Consider the following 20553-nt stretch of genomic DNA (forward strand, 5'->3'; position numbering starts at 1 on the left):
AAACCATAGTCTAAGAGGGACCCCGAAAGCCACCAGAGTCTCACCATGAGGATTCAAGAAAGATTCCCTCATGGACCTGGCCAGGGAAGGGGCAGCATCACTACTGTGAAATAAGCCAAGAGCCTTCTCAGTAACAAAGACCTACACTCCAGAGGAAAGGACTTTGTCAGAGCACAGTTCTCAAACCTAGTCCCAGCTCCTGCAACCTTCCTGTCTCACCTGAGAAAGAAAAATAAAAATCATAATCATAATAACATAGTTAACAGTGGCCAGGCTGTCATGGAAGTAGACTGGAAACTCTGCAGCCAGGGATTGGGGTAGAGGGCAAGAGGGAAAGCAATTCCGCCAGGGAAACATCTGTGAACTTAACAAAGTCATAGGCTGAGACTGAATCATACAGTAGTAGAACACCCTCCTCCCCCGCCACTTGCCATCACACCAGTAGGGGTCCTGTATAATCACAGCAGACTGCAGACAAAAGAGCTCAAGAGGGAAAATCTCTCTGAGGAGTACCTAGGAGTACTTGGTACATTTTTTTCTTTTTTGCTCTTTGTGAAGTCTCCCAGGAAGGGAAGGGGGCACATGCGAAGCTCTCAGGATGCACTTTGTGAATGTGGCTGTGTACGGGTGGGGAGTAAAGTGCAGGTCCAGGTAGAGGCTCAGGCAGAGAATCGGCTGGGATGTGCTCAGTGTCAGGAGCAGCTAAGAGGACAGCAGAAAATGCCCAAGATGCTGCCGGGAGCATTCATTCCAGAACGAGCCCGATGTCTTCTGATCTCAGGAGCTCCTGGGGTGGGGGAGAGGATGGAGAGTCCTTGGATGGGAAACACCTGGGCGCCCCAGTTGCCAGAGGCCCTTATTCCAGACTTGTCAGTATGCAGTCTGGTCCATGCCATCTTTCAAGCAAACCCCAATCATTGTCAAGGCCTCCCAACCCTCAGTCAGAATCACAGTGTGCTGAAGTCTCACCCCAAAGGCACAGCCAGCTGTGGGGACCAGGCTCTGGGCCAAAGGACACACAGGGGCAGGACTGACCAAAGCCAGGGCGGGGGTATGTACTGCACATGTGTGGGCCGAGAGTGTGTACACTTGCAGAGCATTCTGGGCCACAGTGAGGACTCCTGGGGGCCAATCCAATGTCTGCCATGGTCCAAGCCCATAGCTGGAGATATATAGGACACGCTAACACAATTCAAAAGAAAGCCGGAGCACCTGTTTAAGTTTAGACAAAGCAGACTTCAGGACAAGGAATGTTATCAGGGATAAAAAGGGCATCACATGTGACAAAGTGGTCAATTCTCCAAGAAACACTGACAGTCCTAAAAGTGTATGTTCCTAATAATAGAATACCAAAATACACGAGGCAAAAGCTGATAAAACTGCAAGGTGACATAGTAAAATCCATAACTGTACCTGGAGACTGCAACATGTCTCTATCAGCATGTGATAGAACAAGCAGGGAGAAAATCAGAAAGAATAAGGGTGACCTGAACAGCACTGTCAGTCAGTTTGATCTACTGAACATTTGTAGGATATTACATCCAGCAGCAGAATGCACACTCTTCTCAAGCTCACATGAAATATTCTCCGAGGTAGACCATATTCTGGGCCATAAAACACACCTTAATACATTTAAAAGAATAGAAATCATACAAATAATGTTTTCAGTCTACAACAAAATTAAATTAGAACTCTGTAAGACAAATCCAAAAATATAGAGAGGTTTAAAAAGCATTTTAAAATAACCCATGAGTCAAAGAAGCCTCAAGAAAGATCCAAAAATATTTTAATTAGATAAAAATAAAAATACAGCTTACCAGAATTTGTGGGATGCAGTGATATTTAAAGCATTAAATGCCAAGAATGGAAAGGAAGAGAAATCTAAAATCAATAATCAAAGCTTCCACCTTAGGTAACTAGAGAAAGAAGAGCAAAATAAATCTAAAGCAAGCAGAAGAAAGAAAATAATAAAAGTTAGAGCAGAAATCAATGAAATTGAAAATAACAGAATAAAATCAATGAAACCAAAATCTGATTCTTTGAAAAGATAAAAAAAAAATTAGTAAGGTCAAGCAAAGGTAGTCAAGAAAAAAAGAGAGAAGACAAAAATTACCACTATCATAAATAAAGAAGGATCATAATTATGGATAGCCAATTGAAGAAACAATTGGATGTTAAAGGGTAATAAGGGAATATTGGAACAACTCTATGCTAACAACTTGATAACAGATAAAATGGGCCAATTCCTTGAAAGGCATAAACTACCAAACCTCACACAAGGAAAAATAGACGAACTGTATAGTGCTACATCTATTAAAGAAATTGAATCAAAAATTAATAAACTTCCAAAGTGAAAGTACCATCCTACCAAACATTTATGGAAAAAAATAATACCAATTAATTCTCTACAACTCTTCCAAAAAACAGAAGCAGAGAAATCATGTCTAACTCATTCTATGAAGTCAGAATTATCCTAATATCAAACCAGATAAAACATTGCCAAAAAAAAAGATAAATATCTCCCATAAACTTAGATGAAAAAAAAATCAACAAAATATTAGCAAAACAAATCCAACGATGTCTAAAAATAATTATTGTTATCAGCTAGGATTTATTACAGTTATGCAAGACTGGTTCAACATTCAAAATTCAGAAATGTAATCTACCACAACAACAGGCTAACAAAGAAAAGTAATATAATCATATCAATTGAAGCAGAAAAGGCATTTGACAAAATACCACGTGCATTCATGATTTTTTAAAAACTCTCAGCAAATTCAGAGAAAAATGTTCTCAACTTGATAAAGAACATCTACAAAACACCCACAGCTAACATCATACTTAATGGTGAGAGAAGGCAGGAATGGACTATCTTATCACCCCTATTCAACATTTTGCTAGAAGTCCAAGCTGCCACAATAAGACAAGGAAAAGAAATAAAATGCATAAAGATTGGGAAGCAATAAATGAAACTATCTTTATTTGCAGAAGACATAGTTGTCTATGCAGAGAACTCCAAAGAATCCACCAGAAAAAAAACCCTGAAACTAACAAGCGAATACAACAAGTTAATAGGATACAAAGCATACAGGTCCTGTACATATTTAGTTAAAAATACACCTAAGTAGTACAGCACCACCAAACCAGCTTTACAACAAATGCTAAAGGAACTTATCTAGGCAAGAAACACAAGAGAAGGAAAGGACCTACAATAACAAACCCAAAACAATTAACAATTAACTGATTCATTTTGTTGTAAAGCAGAAACTAACACACCATTGTAAAGCAATTATACTCCAATAAAGATGTTAAAAAAAAAAAAAAAAGAATGAGCTAGCAGAAAAATATAAAATCAGCTGAGGTTAAATTTTGAAGAGTGAAGAAAGAAAGTTATCAGAACTCAAAGTGGTTTCCTGCTTGTGGACCACTGGAGTTGCCACTTTTTCTCTGTTTTCTAAACTTGTTCCATCAGTGTCCTGGAACTGCTATGAGCCACCCATATCACTCATATAAATTAACTGTTTTTTCTATAACATAGTCAGCATCTGCTTCTAATGCTTAAAACCAGTACCCTCAACTTTTACAGACACAAACCCAAATATAACAGGCTTCTTATTGTGCCGTTTTCTGGGTATTGCTTAAATACTTGTAATCTGGCACCTCGTATCCTTTTATACTGGGAACTTTTCTCGAATTGACTCCAGGATGTACTGTCCTCTCTCTGCTTTTTTCTGGATGAAGAGAGACATCAGGATGACAGCTATGCAGAAAAAATCACTGTTTATCAGCCCAAGTCAATGTTCTAGGGTAATTTTTTAGGAGGAGGAGATTGACTAAATATCTATTGCATGTCAGAGGATCTGGAAAGATCCCTTAGACCATTGGTGAAGAGTCTGAGATAAATTTATGGTAAATACAAAAATAGTAAACTACAAAAAGAGACAATTATTAACTCTAGGTAGGAAAAAAAGTTATGTAGGAGAGAATGCATAATCATTTTTACCATGGGATTCAACTAAGAAGAGTATTGGCAAGATCATTAAAAATAAATACCAAATATTGAAATAATCAAAATTTTAATATAAATATTTTGGAAGGATGGGTACATGGGAAAGGTATACATGTGTGGTGAGTTCGTGGAGAGCAAGACAACTAAATCAATAAAGAATGTCTAAAATTTTAAAAAATCTAGTAATGATATATGTATGCTATTCAGAAAAGTAGAAAAAATAATCAGAAGTGAAATTTGTTGTCTCAATGGAGGGAAAATGCGAAGGACAGGGTATTATTTTTTTGCAAAAAAGAAACAAACAAAAAACCCTTGAACAGCACACTTTGACTCTTTGAACTACATGCACTTATAATATGAACTGAATGTTGCATTGAGATAGAAGCTACAAAGTATCACTGGTTTGATTTTTTTCTGCATTTAACTCTTCGTGTTAATATTATTCTGTAGGAATTTTCCCCTAATATTCTTTGATAACAAGTGAAACTAACAATCGTGGAGCTCTACATTTTATTCATTCAAACAACAGAATACAGTATATCAAGGTAAACATTTGCATGCCTTACAAAACCCAAGTCTGAAATTACATATAAAGCCGGAAATAAATGTTCTAAAGAGGGTGACTATGTTACTTATCATTCAAACAGGGACAATAGGCAATAAATGGGGATTATTCCAGACATTTATCACCCATACCCCCAAATTAGATCTTTTCTTACAACACCTTACAACATAGTGCTTTAAATCTCGAAAAACATAATATGTAATCCAACCTTGAAGACTTGTAAAATTTTTTAAGAAAGCATTGCAGTTAATCCTAGAAGCCATAGTTCTACCTATCGGATCACTAGCAATAGAAAAGTTTAAAAAAATGCTTATTTTTACTTCATAAATGTATAAGAGCCTAGAGACTTGACTTAGAATAATCCAATGAACAGACCAGTGGAAAAGTGTATTAATTTATGCAAAAACCTGCACGTGAAGGTCAATACTTTCTAGACACTACATTCTAATAGTGGCCTAACTAATGATGAGAATAAAATAATGGTATTACATGTTTCTACTGTTTTATATTTTTCAAAGATATTTTCTTAACTCTACTGTGGAAAGAAGCTAAACTTTGTACTCACTGTTTAGCACCTTCATCCTCACTATATAAGCATCTGTATTCTACATTAGCTTCAATCTTGTTGACATTCACACCAGCAGTACAAAATACAGCATGTTATTAAAAATCAAGGAGAAGAAAAAAAAATCAAGGACAAGCATTTTGATTACAGTGATTTCTAATTGCGATGTGGACTCTACCAATTTGGAAAATTACTGTAATGTAGCTGTAGTTATTTTTTAACATAGTTCTATACAAACAAACATAACTTGTATGTTTACAATAAAAGTAAACCTATTTAAATTATTTTTATTTTACTTTATTTTGTAAATTGATAATCAAAGTATTTTAAATTTATATGTATAATATTTTAGTCATAAACTGTGAATAAATGTGAATATTTACTAACTGAAAACGCTAACCTCATCCACCTGCCTCCCACCCATATAAGCATGATTACAAGCTAATGAAATTCCTATGCGATTTTCTCAGCATGCATAAAGGCTTTTAAATAATGTTCCAAGGTCTCTCTGATGATAATATAATCAATACCCTAATCATTGTAGGTTAATAAGATGTATTCTTTCCCTGACAAAACTGTGTACTCTATAATGACATTCAACAAACTTACCTACCTTGTCATCACACAGCAATTCCTTGTAACTGGTTACTTTAATGTAAATACTAAAATAAGGGCATTCAAAGGAAACACAGATTATTATTTAATGTATTATGTATCAGTATAAATTATATACGTAAAAAAGAATCTTAGGAAGCATCTTGTTTCCTAAATAACACCTTGCAAAAAAGATTTAAAACATAATTTAATTCAAGTCTGACCTTTCATTCCGTGGATCTGTTTTGATCTGTTTCCTTAGTAACAACTGGAATAGTAGGTACAACAGATTAGGGAAAAAATATATACATGTGTGTTTGTAGGTACATATATATATACACACATACTATATATATACCATATACCTACTATAGATACCATATATAGTGTGTGTGTGTGTGTGTGTGTATATATATATATATATATATATATATATATATGTGTACATAGAGAGAGAGAGAGAGCAAGCATAGTCTTTTATATATATTAGGTAGAGTTCATAACTCCAGCAAGTTAGGTATAATATTAAAGAGACTACAATGAAAGTGATTTGTTAAGTAGACTATCCAAAGAAAGAAAATGAATGAATGGAATTTCATCAGCATAACAGCTGACAGTGTAGCAGGATCAGTAGAGGAGATCAGAGAAATTTCAGCAGGACTTAGGAAGGTTCCAAATCCCTGAAAATATTCTGAGCCCTGCAGAGGAAGAATTTATAGAAAAGAAGGGACAGAGTAAATAGTTCTCATAAGCATTTTGAGTGAGAGATTTTTATAAAAGGTTAAAACACCCATGGAAAAAGAGATGAGTTTCAAGTTTTCTGGAGGCTTTGCAACACGTAAGGGGTTTGCCACAAAAATCTTCCCTGAAACCATATTGTAATGGTAGAAATGTTTTACTTCTTACCTACATTAGTCATTGAGGATTTGGTTATCAGAATCTTCTAGAAAGTAATATTTTTATTAACTTTTAGGGAAAAGAAGTCATTTATCTTTTAAAGGATGTTAAATTTGCTTCACCATGCAAATTGATAGATTCAGCCATGGAAACTTTCATTGATCTGATATAGTCAACAAAACAGTAGATGGTTTTCTTGTAAAACTGCCTTCCAACTTTGTTACAAATACATTTGTGGAAACACTTCTTGAATCCAGATGTAAAGATCTATAAGCAAACAAAATAAAAATGAGAGCTAACTCTCATTGCATGTACGTAAGTACAACTGGGAGTGGTCGGTTTTACATTTTCCCTTCTGAAATAGGTAGGGGCATTCACAATTTCTGTAATTCACAGATAACTTCACTATGTGGCGTGCATGTATTTAAAGATAAAACCATAAAATATCCACTGGCCTGCTAAAACTGTCAATTACAGCTTAAGAATCTGTCTAGACAGTATGAGAATTTGGTTTGGGATTGCTTTAGATTATCATGAAAAGTCTGCAACTTTGAAACCTAAATGCAGCTATTGTGATGAACCTTTTAGAAATGAGGATCTTTTTTTTCTTTCTTTCTTTCTTTTTTTTTTGGCTGTGCCACACAGCTTGCAGGTTCTCAGTTCCCCAAGTAGGGGTTGAACCTGTGCTATGGCAGTGAAAGCCCAGAATCCTAACCACTAGGCCACCAGGGAACTGCCTAGAAATAAGAATCTTTTAAAGATGAGTATTAGAGACACGAACGATCATTATATTTGGTCATTACCAAACCATTGTGGTTTCAAGGTGACCATGACCGTTATTGAGTTTCACAAATACTTTTCATTGTTGCCTGCATCTAGAATTTGGACAATGGCAGGCATGGTCTCTAATTGCCCTGTTAGTCATAACATTAGGCCAAACTGTGTCTTTGGCCAAACTTTGAAGCAACAGAAGTTTCTTTGTACCTTCCTATTCTTTGATCCCTTTTCCTCCTTCCCTAACCCTCCCTCCCAGTGCTTTGCCCCCTGTTTTTTCTACCCTACCACCCTATACCACCACTTCCAACTATCATTCTTTTTCTCATATTTAAATTTCACATAATTACTTTTTAAAAAAACTAATAATGTCTAGGTACCTGACTCTTTTGAGAGAAATTATATATTAAAAATACTTCTCGGGCTTCCCTGGTGGCGCAGTGGTTGAGAGTCCGCCTGCTGATGCAGGGGACGTGGGTTCGTGCCCCGGTCCGGGAAGGTCCCACATGCCGCGGAGCAGCTGGGCCCGTGAGCCATGGCCGCTGAGCCTGCGCGTCCGGAGCCTGTGCTCCACAACGGGAAAGGCCACAACAGTGACAGGCCCGCGTACCGCAAAAAAATAAAAAAAATAAAATAATAATAATAATTCTCAAAAGTATAACAACTTCAATATAAAAAAATTAAGTTATTGTTGGATCATCTACTACTCTTGCTCATAAGGCTAAACCAGGGATAGTGAAATTCTATATGAAGTCAGAAATGAATTTATTTGAGAGTAGCAAAGGAAGAGATTTCCCTGCCACATTTATCTTCCTCTTGACCATTTAGTCATTCTACTGCCAAGTACTCTTTTGGACCAAGCTGGCAGAGTAGGTTCTAGAAGTGGGAAGAGGGAGAGAGCTAACCTAGACCTGCCCTCCTACTCTTTTTAGCTGGCTAACAGAAGATGTCTTGGAAGGTCATTAGAGTCCGCATTTGTTGGCAACCAGCCCATCTTCCAGGCTCCCCTTTACTTCTTCTAATAAAACTCTGAATTTCCCAGTAGTGTGCTTTGGTCCCCCTCCTACCTAGCTCTAGAGGTGAGCCCTTAACTGACTTAAGCCATTTCGTCCTTTCTGGTCATAATGACTGTTTTATGATGGACAAGTAACCAAATGTGTTTGCTCTATCAGAGCAAACTCTTTACCAGACAGAAACAAGGATTATGAATTGCCAGGAGTTGTTGGCAGTCATCTTGGAAACACAAGGGTAAAGCCTGAATGAGAGTTAGGCTAACACCAAGGAAGTGGATCCAGCACTGTGAAAGGGCACACAGAAACTGTCTTATATCCGTACTTAATTCTAGACATGATATTTAAGCCCTGGTAAATAACCCTTGCCTGAAGCTTGATCTCCCCTTCATTGTTCCATTACAGGATTCAATAAGTTTCCTCTTATGTGTAAGCTAATTAGAGTCAGGTTTTCTAAAACATTTCTGTTAAGAATGCTCTCTAGTTAAGGCAGTATTTTTCCTGTCAAATGAAATAAATTTGGTCAACTAGTATCCAAGGTAGACACTAAATAGTGGGAAGAAATGGTATAAAGATCCATGTGCATAACAGTCATCATTAATATGCTCAGATTAAGGGAAAAGCTTAGACTCTAGTCTTTGGTCTACGAGAGAAGGTTGGGTAGTTGACATAAATATCCTCTCCTGCACCATCTGAAGGTTGATTGGCAGGGACAGGACTTCTGTAGTTGTTGGTTGCCTAGAAAGACAAACACAAAGGATGTTAATAATTCACTGCATTTCAGCACTTAATAAAGACACTCAAAACATAAATCTCTCCTTAGTTCAACCATGATACAGGTCGAATTTCTATTACAGTTAATTTCATAAAACATGCTCTTCACTGTATTGAACTTCTGTGAGAAATCACATTCTTGGTTTGTAGGGTGGTGAGCGAGATACAACAGAGACCTAGCCTTGATTATCACTTGATATATTGTGATATAAATTACCTGTTTAAATGTAAAACTCCCTCTCCTGATGTTAGGCTATTTCGAAGAGAACCATTATTTGTATTTTTTATATGGAAAGTCTAGTACAGTATTTTCCCATAGTGGATAATCATTAATTTCTGTTGAATGGAAAAATAAATATTTTTAAAGTACACAGTGTGCTGGCTTAAAAATAAGCAACTGAACACAATTAAAAAATTACCAGGGACTCCCCTGGTGGCACAGTGGTTAAGAATCTACCTGCCAATGGAGGGGAAACAGGTTTGAGCCCTGGCCCGGGAAGATCCCACATGCCGCGGAGCAACTAAGCCCATGAGCCACAACTACTGAGCCTGCGCTCTACAGCCCATGAGCCACAACTAATGAGCCCGCATACCACAACTACGGAAGCCCACATGCCTAGAGCCCGTGCTCTGCAACAAGAGAAGCCACCGCAATGAGAAGCCCGTGCACAACAACAAAGAATCGCCCCCGCTCGCTGCAACTAGAGAAAGCCCACAATGAAGACCCAACACAGCCAAAAATAAATAATAAAATAAAATAAATAAATTTTTTTAAAATTACAAAAATAAATGCACATTCACTTTCAAGATGATGTTATACAATCATTAATCTTCTCTACCTTAATTGGGTCACTTTGACCACCTGTATGTATGTGTGTGACAGAAAATACGTAAGCATAAGTGACAGAGGAGGAGAGAGAGCGGGGGCGGGGCAGAATTGAAGGGAGGAGAAGAGAAGGAGAGAGAGGGGTCTTTCGGTGAGTAGTCTGAAAATTTAGTGTGGTTTCAGTGTTTGCGAGGAGAAAGTAAAAGGAAAATTCAAGTGCTATTGTTTTCTACGTAGTTTGTCTAAAAACATACCCCGCAGAATCAAGTAGGTCTAACTTCACAGACCAGCTTACTGTCTAACTTTCTAATCACCATTCAAATTATCATTATTCTGCAAAAGCCTGGAAGAGTTGAATACCTAGTGAGGAAGTTGCAAAGCGCCTTTCCTCCTCTGAAATTCACAGCAATAAATGTGGCTTTGGATTGGCTTGAATGGACAACAGCTAAGGACAGAGAAGGGATCCGGAAATTGCATGTGACAGAACACGGTTTCCTCGCGTGCAGGCATGGCAGGTCAGACAAGGCCAGACTTCTCCAGCCTTCGCACTTGGTGCCCAAAAGCAAACCATGAGATATTCAGAAAAAAATTTTTTTTGTTTTGCAAAAAAGTAACTACCTAACAGAAAGAAGAAAGTTAGACTGATAGATTATTAAGAAGTTTGAAGCACACACATTGGATTGTCGGAAACTTTTTAGTACTTGAGGTTTGGGCCATGTAGCATTCAATGGCAAATAATTAAATTGAAGAGATATGGATGTAATTTTAGATAACACTCAGGGAAATGTTTTATTGTAAAATTTTGTAAACACAATAGTATGTGTTAAAGAGACTATCTGACCTATAGTGGAGACAATGAGCACGAAAATAAGTGTCCCTCTTATCTTCACACCCAGAAGGGAATTTCTCCTCTGTCAATTAAACATTAAGGGGCAAGGGCACGTAGAATAAGGAGGACAATGTCAAGTTCACTCGATTCCTGCAGCCCAACAAAAAGGTCTTTAGCTTTATAATCTGAACGTCCGTTAATTAATAAATTAATCCAAACATCGTAACAATAACGAATATCCTGCATTGCATCTTTCTACGTGCTTGCTATGCTTTTAGTTACATTTAATTTAATCCTCATAATAACCTCACGACATAAAAATATTATCATGCCCTGTACTGGGTCAGATATCATCCCCCCTAAATTTTTGTCCTTCCCAGACCTTCATTAATGTGACCTTATTTGGAAATAGGGTTGCTGCAGATGTAATTAGTTAAAATGAGGTCATACTGAAGTAAGGTAGGCTCTTAGCCCAATATGACTGGTTCCCTTATAAAAGGAGAAGAGATACAGACACAGACACACACACAGACACACAGACACACACACACACACACACACACACAGAAGGACGCCATGTGAAGACAGAGGAACAGACTGGAGTGATGTGTCTACAAGCCAAGGAATGCCAACAACCACCGGAAGCCAGGAGAGAAGCACAGAACAGAGTCTCGTCCCAAGAGGGAACTGATCCTGCTGAGACCTTGATTTTGGACTCTAACCCTCCAGAACTGTGAGAGACTAGATTTCTGTTGTTTCTAGTCACCCTCTTTGTGGTAATTTTGTTGCTGCAGCCCTAGGAAACTAATACAGATTTTGGTAATGTGCAATGTTGATTATTATTATCTAGTGTAATTGCTCCTTTATTTATGTGAATGTAAAACAAACAGTTTCAAAAGGTATTAATAATAGGAGACTAGTTCAGAAAATAACCATTTCATCAAATAGCTGATACTGGAAAAACAGGCAACTGCACTGGTTAGGTTATTGAAAGGAGAATAAAAAAGAAGATTGCTAACTGCAAATGGACTGACTTTACATTTATGATGCACAAAATGGGGCGGGGGGGGGATGACAATTCTGAGAAAACTTACCCTATTCTGTGTGTCCCAGTACTCTTTAAATAGGCCTCTTTTCTGTCTCCTTCTCCTTCTGGGAAAACATGTACAAGAGAGGTAATAAGAATGACACTCCAGCACCAGCATTATTTCAGACGCTCTATGATACCTCACCTGTACCCGCAGCCCACATGCCCTTAGTGATTATGTTAAAGCAGCTGTCCACAGCGGTTTTATACATACTCACCCAAAATTCCACTGTCCTAAATTTTTTCATTTTTCGTACCTTCTCCAGTGTGCTCACAGATGGTGAAGGCAACTAAACGGATATGCAGCCAGTTACTTAGTAATTAATCTCAGTGAGTTTACTAAAGAATGGTGCAGAGTGGGTTATTATTGATACATAAATGACTTAGAGATTTCCCACAATTAAAACTTCCTTTTAAATGCTAACAGTGCAACTTCTTGGATGACAATGACAATATAACTAAGCTTTATGGAATCTTCCGGGTGTTTTACTAAAGGACCTGTATGGATTACTTTATTCAGATTTCATCAAAAACTCTCTATTTAACGAACTGGGGAACTGAGGCACTGTGAGGAAGAGTAATTTGCCCCAAATCACATGGTTGGTTATCAGTAGAATCGGGATTTGAATTCACAGCCCTCCTTCCTGACTACCAGGCTCACTGCTTCTACAGTCACATTGCTGCAGCTGAAAACGGGCCATCCGAAACCATATATTCAATAAACTCTCCACAGTTTCAACAAAACTTATAAAAGCCTAACTTCAGGAGGAATCTTTGAAAAGAAAATACAAGAGAAGAGAGTAATGTAATTGAATGCAAAGATGAAATAACTATATCCAAGTGTATGGAAATTGTTATCATGGGGAGATGGTGACTATTTCTTTTCATCCCCCTACAGAAAAGATTCTTATTGAACCACAGAGGGGACGGGTCAAATACAAAAATGTAGAGTTTTTTTTTAAAGATGAGGTTATAATTACTTCACAGAAATTTTGAAAACCTGGCAAGATAGTCTCTCTCCATGGAAAGGTTGTTCAGATAATCAATGTTGACTCTGATGGTCTCTTCTAGTTGCTATGAAATCCTCCTACCATGTCAACAGAATCACAGACTATGTGCATTTATGTATTTACTTATTAAGTAGTATTTAAACAAATTATTTACTTACTTTATGTGTAAATTTACTATGTGCAAGTCATATTTCTAAGATCTTTTATATAAATTATTTATTCCTCATAAGAAATCTATGATACAGACACTATTATTATCCTCTTTTCGCAAGTGAGGAAACAGACACAGATTTATGACTTTTGATCCTTTGTTAAATTATCCTTCACAATCATAATATAGAGTTAACTTTCCCAAGTAGGTCCAAATATATATATATATATACATGTGTGTTATATATATAAACAAATATATTTTTTAACATCTTTATTCGAGTATAATTGCTTTACAATGGTGTGTTAGTTTCTGCTTTATAACAAAGTGAATCAGCTATATGTATACATATAATCCCCATATCTCCTCCCTCTTGCGTCTCCCTCCCACCCTCCCTATCCCACCCCAACAAATACACTTTTAACATAAGCTTAGCATATACAATGTGATGAGGAAAAGAGAAGATGATTTTTTTCTCCAGTTTTATTGAGATACAATTGATACAATACAGCACTGTGTAAGTTTAAGGTGTACAGCATAATAATCTGACTTACATATATGATGAAACAATTTCCACAGTAAGTTTGGTGAACATCCACCATCTCATATAGACACAAAAGTAAAGAAATAGAAAAAACATTTTCCTTGTGATGAGAACCCTTAGAATTTGCTCTCTTAACAACAGGCATACATAATGTAGAGCCATGTTAATTATATTTACCACGTCGTAGATTGCATGCCTAGCACTTACTTATCATACAACGAGAACACGAAGTTTAGCGTTGGATGATCTGCGTCTAACTTGTGCTCTGCAATTGACTAGTGATTTGCATCTCTAAAGGTCAGTCCTCTCACCTGCAGAATAAAGACAGTAAACATATTCCCGTCCTGGCTTGCTTGATTCTAAGGAGTTTCACTGGAATGAGGAATGATCAGCGCTGAAACCGGAAAAGTCCCAGGCAAACCAAGACACCCTATTTGCTGTGAACCTCGAAGCTGACAACATTTGCTCGCTAAATATTAAATTTCTTCCTACAGACTCAGGTGTCAATCCCTAGACTGTATCTCGGCTTCTGTCACGCTTACTGCTGCTATGCCTTCCCCTAGCCATGCTCACTGAATATGGTCACTATTCTGGTCTCTAACTGGAAATGACACCAACTGTGCTCCAGAGGCCTCGTGCTCACAGGCTCCCCGGTGCTGGGCGTGAAGGAAGAATTCAGTCTCCTTCAGGCACCCTGTGATGTATTTTGGCTTCTCTCTAGGTCAGCACATCTGAAGCTGAAGCGGCAGGATTATTTTAAACAGTTGCTAAGACAGAGTTCAGAAGGTCATTGTTTAGTCCCTTGGGTCATTTTTCAAGACGTTTCCATTCTAAGTAACGACCACAGATCAATACCAATGACAAGGTAGAAAGAACAAGTGCTTTTTGCTGTGTGGTGTTTGGCCATGGTTATGCATTCAAGTCCACTGATCTTCTTTTTATCACATTTAACCAAGCGGGACAAGATATTCTACAGTTCAATTTAGCTATTCATGTAAAATTGATGCATTTTCATGAAGCTAAATCCTTTCTGTCCAATATCTGTGACCCTCTCGAGGTCTGTCCTGTCACTCACTCTCTCCTAGCCATATTCCTTGTGTTCCCATGTGCTCCTGCTGTCGTATCTGCCCTCGGTGCATTTTTAATCAACCAAGGTGAAGCAGTAGAGAGATCCTCAGTGTCACTAACATCCTTACCTCAATTTGCTAATTTCTGACCAGGGAAAGACTAGAGGGCAGCCCATGATGGACAGAAAGGAACGACGACAGTTTCATGTTTCAATTTAATTAGACAAATGCTTATGGACCATCCTTATTTGGAAAGATTAGCGCTAAATGCTATCGAACACTAAAAAATGAGTAAAACCTAATCCCTGCCATTATGAATGGAAGGGAAGCCAAGCATGGAAGTGATTAAACTACAAAGCAGGCTGCGAGGTGTGGTGGTTAAGAAGTGCAACACGATTCTGGATGGTGACGTCATGTCTACTTGTAGGGAGGGAGAAGCAGGACAGCCCTCCTAGAGGGGACACGCATCCCACACCTTGAATGGTCTGCAGGACCAGATCATTCTAAGGCCAAATATGGGGGAAATCAGCATTTTGGTGTCATAACAAATGGGAAGAGTCAGGCGTGTTCACAGAATAAAAGCTGTAGTTTTAATACATTTTGTCAATATCAGGGGAGTAAGTAAAGTAGAAAATATGAATGAATATTAGGTTGGGGTCAGATTAATTGGGCTGGGGTCAGAACAAAGGGCACCTGTGCCACAAGGTTAATGAGCTTAGCATTATCCTGGTGCCAGTGGAAAGACAATAAACAGGTCTTAAACAGGGAGACGACGTGGCCAGTCTAGCTTTTAGAAGGGGAACCAGGAAAATAGCAGATGGGTTAGAAAGGGGGAGTACCGCTGAAATCAGGTGAGCAGTGAGGGGAGCCTTCGAAGAGGATATGATGACGAGATGGGGAAATCGATGGGAAACCCCATCAATAAGCACGCAGGACTGTGTGTGTGTGTGTGTGTGCGTGTGTGTGTGTGTGTGCACACGCGCATGCGTGAGTGGTAACATTACTGGGGGAGAAGAGTGGAGATGGATGTATTCCTTCACTCAACAAACATACAGTAAGTGCCTACCATGTGTCGGACATTCAAAACGTAGACATCAAAAGTTTGGTTCCTTCTTTCCTTAAGAATTTAATAACTTTAGTTGGATCACAAGTATAAGGAATGATTCCAACCCAATATGACTACAGCTAAGATTGCAACAAATACCTAGACTGGTGAGTTGATGAACATGGGGCAGCTAAGAAGGGAAGAGTTAACCAAGAACAGCCTAGAAAACTGCCAAGTGTGCCACAGGCGGTAAAAGGTAGGAAACTTCAGAAGAGGCCAATGGCCACCTGCTCTCTCTAGGGCAGCCCCTCCCAACTCCTTTCTTCTCAATGATTTGTAATAAAGGCACCTACACTGATTGTTTCAGAGAATATAGAACCATTTAAAATCACGTTGCTTGCTTATTAGAATATGCATGCCACTATATCTCAGTCACCACTGCCACAATAAATATTTAATGAATGAATGAATGAAGGCATTATTACTGTTCAACCCTGATTTTCTCTCAGAATCCATCTCTCTCTCTCTCTCTCTGTTACACACACGTACCTCCCCCTCACCTGACAGCCGTTTTCCTTTGCAGGAGGAGAGGAGAGACGGGGTAGCAGACAGAGCAGAGGCACCAGGCGGCTGGCTTTGTTAGTGCTGGGGTGCACTGCCCACTCCTACTAATTCCGAAATGAGTCATTCTAGCCTCCTCCTCCAACTTTTTTTTTTTTTTTTTTTTAACATCTTTATTGGAGTATAATTGCTTTACAATGGTATGTTAGTTTCAGCTTCACAACAAAATGAATCAGTTATATATATACATATATTCCCATATCTCTTCCCGCTTGCGTCTCCCTCCCTCCCACCCTCCCTATCCCACCCCTCCAGGCGGTCACAAAGCACTGAGCTGATCTCCCTGTGCTATGCGGCTGCTTCCCACTAGCTATCTACCTTACGTTTGGTAGTGTATATATGTCCATGCCTCTTTATCGCTTTGTCACCGTTTACACTTCCCCCTCCCCATAGCCTCAAGTCCATTCTCTAGTAAGTCTGTGTCTTTATTCCTGTTTCACCCCTAGGTTTTTCATGACATTTTTTTTTTAAATTCCATATATATGTGTTAGCATACGGTATTTGTCTCTCTCTTTCTGACTTACTTCACTCTGTATGACAGACTCTAGGTCTATCCACCTCATTACAAATAGCTCAATTTCGTCTCTTTTTATGGCTGAGTAATATTCCATTGTATATATGTGCCACATCTTCTTTATCCATTCATCCGATGATGGACACTTAGGTTGTTTCCATCTCTGGGCTATTGTAAATAGAGCTGCAATGAACATTTTGGTACATGACTCTTTTTGAATTATGGTTTTCTCAGGGTATATGCCCAGTAGTGGGATTGCTGGGTCATATGGTAGTTCTATTTGTAGCTTTTTAAGGAACCTCCATACTGTTCTCCACAGTGGCTGTATCAATTTACATTCCCACCAACAGTGTAAGAGGGTTCCCTTTTCTCCACACCCTCTCCAGCATTTATTGTTTCTAGATTTTTTGATGATGGCCATTCTGACTGGTGTGAGATGATATCTCATTGTAGTTTTGATTTGCATTTCTCTCATGATTAGTGATGTTGAGCATTCTCTCATGTGTTTGTTGGCACTCTGTATATCTTCTTTGGAGAAATGTCTATTTAGGTCTTCTGCCCATTTTTGGATTGGGTTGTTTGTTTTTTTGTTATTAAGCTGCATGAGCTGCTTATAAATTTTGGAGATCAATCCTTTGTCAGTTGCTTCATTTGCAAATATTTTCTCCCATTCTGAGGGTTGTCTTTTGGTCTTCTTTATGGTTTCCTTTGCTGCGCAAAAGCTTTTAAGTTTCATTAGGTCCCATTTGTTTACTCTTGTTTTTATTTCCATTACTCTAGGAGGTGGGTCAGAAAGAATCTTGCTGTGATTTATGTCATAGAGTGTTCTGCCTATGTTTTCCTCTAAGAGTTTGATAGTTTCTGGCCTTACATTTAGGTCTTTAATCCATTTTGAGCTTATTTTTGTGTATGGTGTTAGGGAGTGATCTAACTTCATACTTTTACATGTAGCTGTCCAGTTTTCCCAGCACCACTTATTGAATAGGCTGTCCTTTCTCCACGGTACATTTCTGCCTCCTTTGTCAAAGATAAGGTGACCATATGTGCGTGGGTTTATCTCTGGGCTTTCTATCCTGTTCCATTGATCTATCTTTCTGTTTTTGTGCCAGTACCATACCGTTTTGATAACTGTAGCTTTGTAGTATAGTCTGAAGTCTGGGAGCCTGATTCCTCCAGTTCCTTCTTTCGTTCTCAAGATTGCTTTGGCTATTCGGGGTCTTTTGTGTTTCCATACAAATTGCAAAATTTTTTGTTCTAGTTCTGTGAAAAATGCCAGTGGTAGTTTGATAGGGATTGCATTGAATCTATAGATTGCTTTCGGTAGTAGAGTCATTTTCACAATGTTGATTCTTCCTCCTCCAACTTTAACTCCTTCTCTGCTACGTACAAGAGCAGCGCTCAAAGTACACGGACTCAGTACCTGAGTCGTAAGACAGCTTGACCAACTACTGGGTTATTAATGGAGAAACTCCAGCATCAGAATTACTCAGGGAAAACTAGATCCAGGAGGAGCTGCAATACTCACCTCTTATAAGGAATGGCAATGACGGTGGTAATTAGGATAATCAACAGCAACAACAAAGCTGTCCCTGAGGCCACGAAGAGGATGGACTGGTTATTGGTTTTACCTAGGAGGAAACAAAGTTATAGGAGGAATTAGGAATTCAGCTAAAGCCAGAAAAGAAAGGGAAGTGGGAAAATTAGGAAAGGGTATATTAATCATCATAGGGTAACAATGTAAAACAAAGATTCCAATAAAAAATAGGCTGAGATAGGGGAAAAAGATTTTTCTTTCAGTCTCCTAAATACTTCTGACTCCTCACAGATTTTCACTGGTTCCTGGATCTAATGGTGGGTTTGACACCTTATTGAGACCAAGAATAGAAAGCATTCAAGACAGATATCACTTCATTCTAATGAGCTCCTGATCACATACACGAAATCTTTTGTAGGAAAAAAACACATCAAAATAGTATATAAATGAATATTACTTCTTAGTTCTATTGCATTAAGTACATCCAAGACACAACAGTATGTAACTCTGATGTTTATAAGTGGAATTTTGTTCAAGAAATATTGTCTACTCAATTACGGTTAATGATAAAAATAATCAGGAAAAGCATGTTACTTTTCCAACTCAGCGATTAACTGGAAAGGGCTATAGCCAGGGAATCTGAAATTCTCATCCTGGTTCTTTCACTGTTTAGCTGTTTGACCTCCAGCAAATTCCTAACCTTCTCTGCCAGCCTTCCTTCAACTGTCAAGTGATGACAACACTTCTAATTACATCACAGAGCTGTGATAAGAGGCTAATAAGGCAATATTCAAATATTTGCTCACCTCTGGAGCCAGATCCCATGAGGCCAGAGACCATTTCCTCTTTCAAATGTCCTCCTGCCCACTGCACACCTCACCCACCGCCACCCACAGAGCTCCTTACAAGAAGAAGAAACTCATCAGTATGTGTTGTTGATGGAAACAGGATTGAATTGAAACCGAGGCGCCCTCTTTTTTTTCTTCTTCTTCTTCTTTTGCGGTACGCGGGCCTCTCAGTGTTGCGGCCTCTCCCGTTGCGGAGCATAGGCTCCGGACGCGCAGGCTCAGCGGCCATGGCTCACGGGCCCAGCTGCTCCGCGGCATGTGGGATCTTCCCGTCCCGGGGCACGAACGCGTGTCCCCTGCATCGGCAGGCGGACTCTCAACCACTGCGCCACGAGGGAAGCCCCGAGGCGCCATCTTTATGGCCATCTCTATATCTTTAGGCAGCAAATTTCCCAGGAAATTTGTAGGAAAGGGGCAGCTATGGCAGAGAACAGCACAGCTTCCCTCTCTCTTGAAATAAAAGCTCGAACGCTTGTACCCTGACTCCCAGGCTATCTGGAATCCCACAGCAACCTGTAAACCATACTTTTCACAGCATTCTTCCCAATCCTTCACTCAGATGATTTCTTCCTTCCTGACCCACTATAGCTGAGATTTTTTTCATGATAAGAGCTCAAAGTCTATTCCACTCATTCTTTTGCAAGCTTTACTGCAAAAAGAAACTAAGTCAAAAAATAAACATTATTCTTATGTTTTAAATTTGTTAACCTGTAAGGTGAATAAAGATAGAAAAAATATATGAACACTTTTAAAGACCTTGTATGTAGTGTCTAAGACAGGGTTTTGTCCAAATACGATGGGGAGAAGGAAAGCGAAACTTATTCAGAAAAAAAAATACATTGAGCAACAACAAAAAAATACATTGAACCACCACTGCAAATGGAACAAGGATATTTTTTCCCCGTCAAATATGAAATTAATGTTTTTAAGCTCTTGGCACATTATTAAAAGCAAACAAAATACCTGAAAGTATTTGCATTATAACACAGGCCTATAAAAGGACCGCAGTTGCTATGCTGACATAATTTGAATACAGTAGATGCTAAGGTTAAATTAAATAGGCATGGTGGAAAAAAATGAAAGTTATGATCAAAAAATTCATTGACAGTATTTTGGGAAAATTATTTACCTGTTTTTTGAAATTTAGATCTTAATTACAGTAAAAAATTACAGTAAAAAAAAGCCAGTCTGGGTGGACTACAGAGATCTAAATGTTTAAATGTAAACATGAGAAGAAACTATAAGTGAGTATTATTTAATCTCTGTAATGAGAAACGACTTTCCAATTT

The 20553-nt window shown here is 38.4% G+C and overlaps 1 protein-coding gene across 3 annotated transcripts in view; it reads right to left on the bottom strand.

Annotated features, from left to right (window-relative positions):
* Nucleotides 1-8009: 8009 nt before the first annotated feature.
* The window catches only part of CD226 (CD226 molecule), a 100463-nt gene continuing 87919 nt past the window's right edge, over nt 8010-20553 (bottom strand). For all 3 annotated transcript variants that reach the window (XM_027118734.1, XM_027118732.1, XM_027118733.1), the window contains exons 5-7: nt 18408-18510; nt 11938-11995; nt 8010-9152 (exon numbers count right to left, since the gene is read on the bottom strand). In XM_027118734.1, coding sequence (XP_026974535.1) covers nt 9039-9152; nt 11938-11995; nt 18408-18510 — 275 coding nt within the window. In that variant the 3' untranslated portion in view covers nt 8010-9038. The remainder of the gene's footprint in view (nt 9153-11937; nt 11996-18407; nt 18511-20553) is intronic.

The sequence above is a fragment of the Aethalodelphis obliquidens genome, unplaced genomic scaffold, assembly GCF_003676395.1.
Source record: "Aethalodelphis obliquidens isolate GAN/ISIS:26980383/991018 unplaced genomic scaffold, ASM367639v1 scaffold19, whole genome shotgun sequence".
NCBI lineage: Eukaryota > Metazoa > Chordata > Mammalia > Artiodactyla > Delphinidae > Aethalodelphis > Aethalodelphis obliquidens.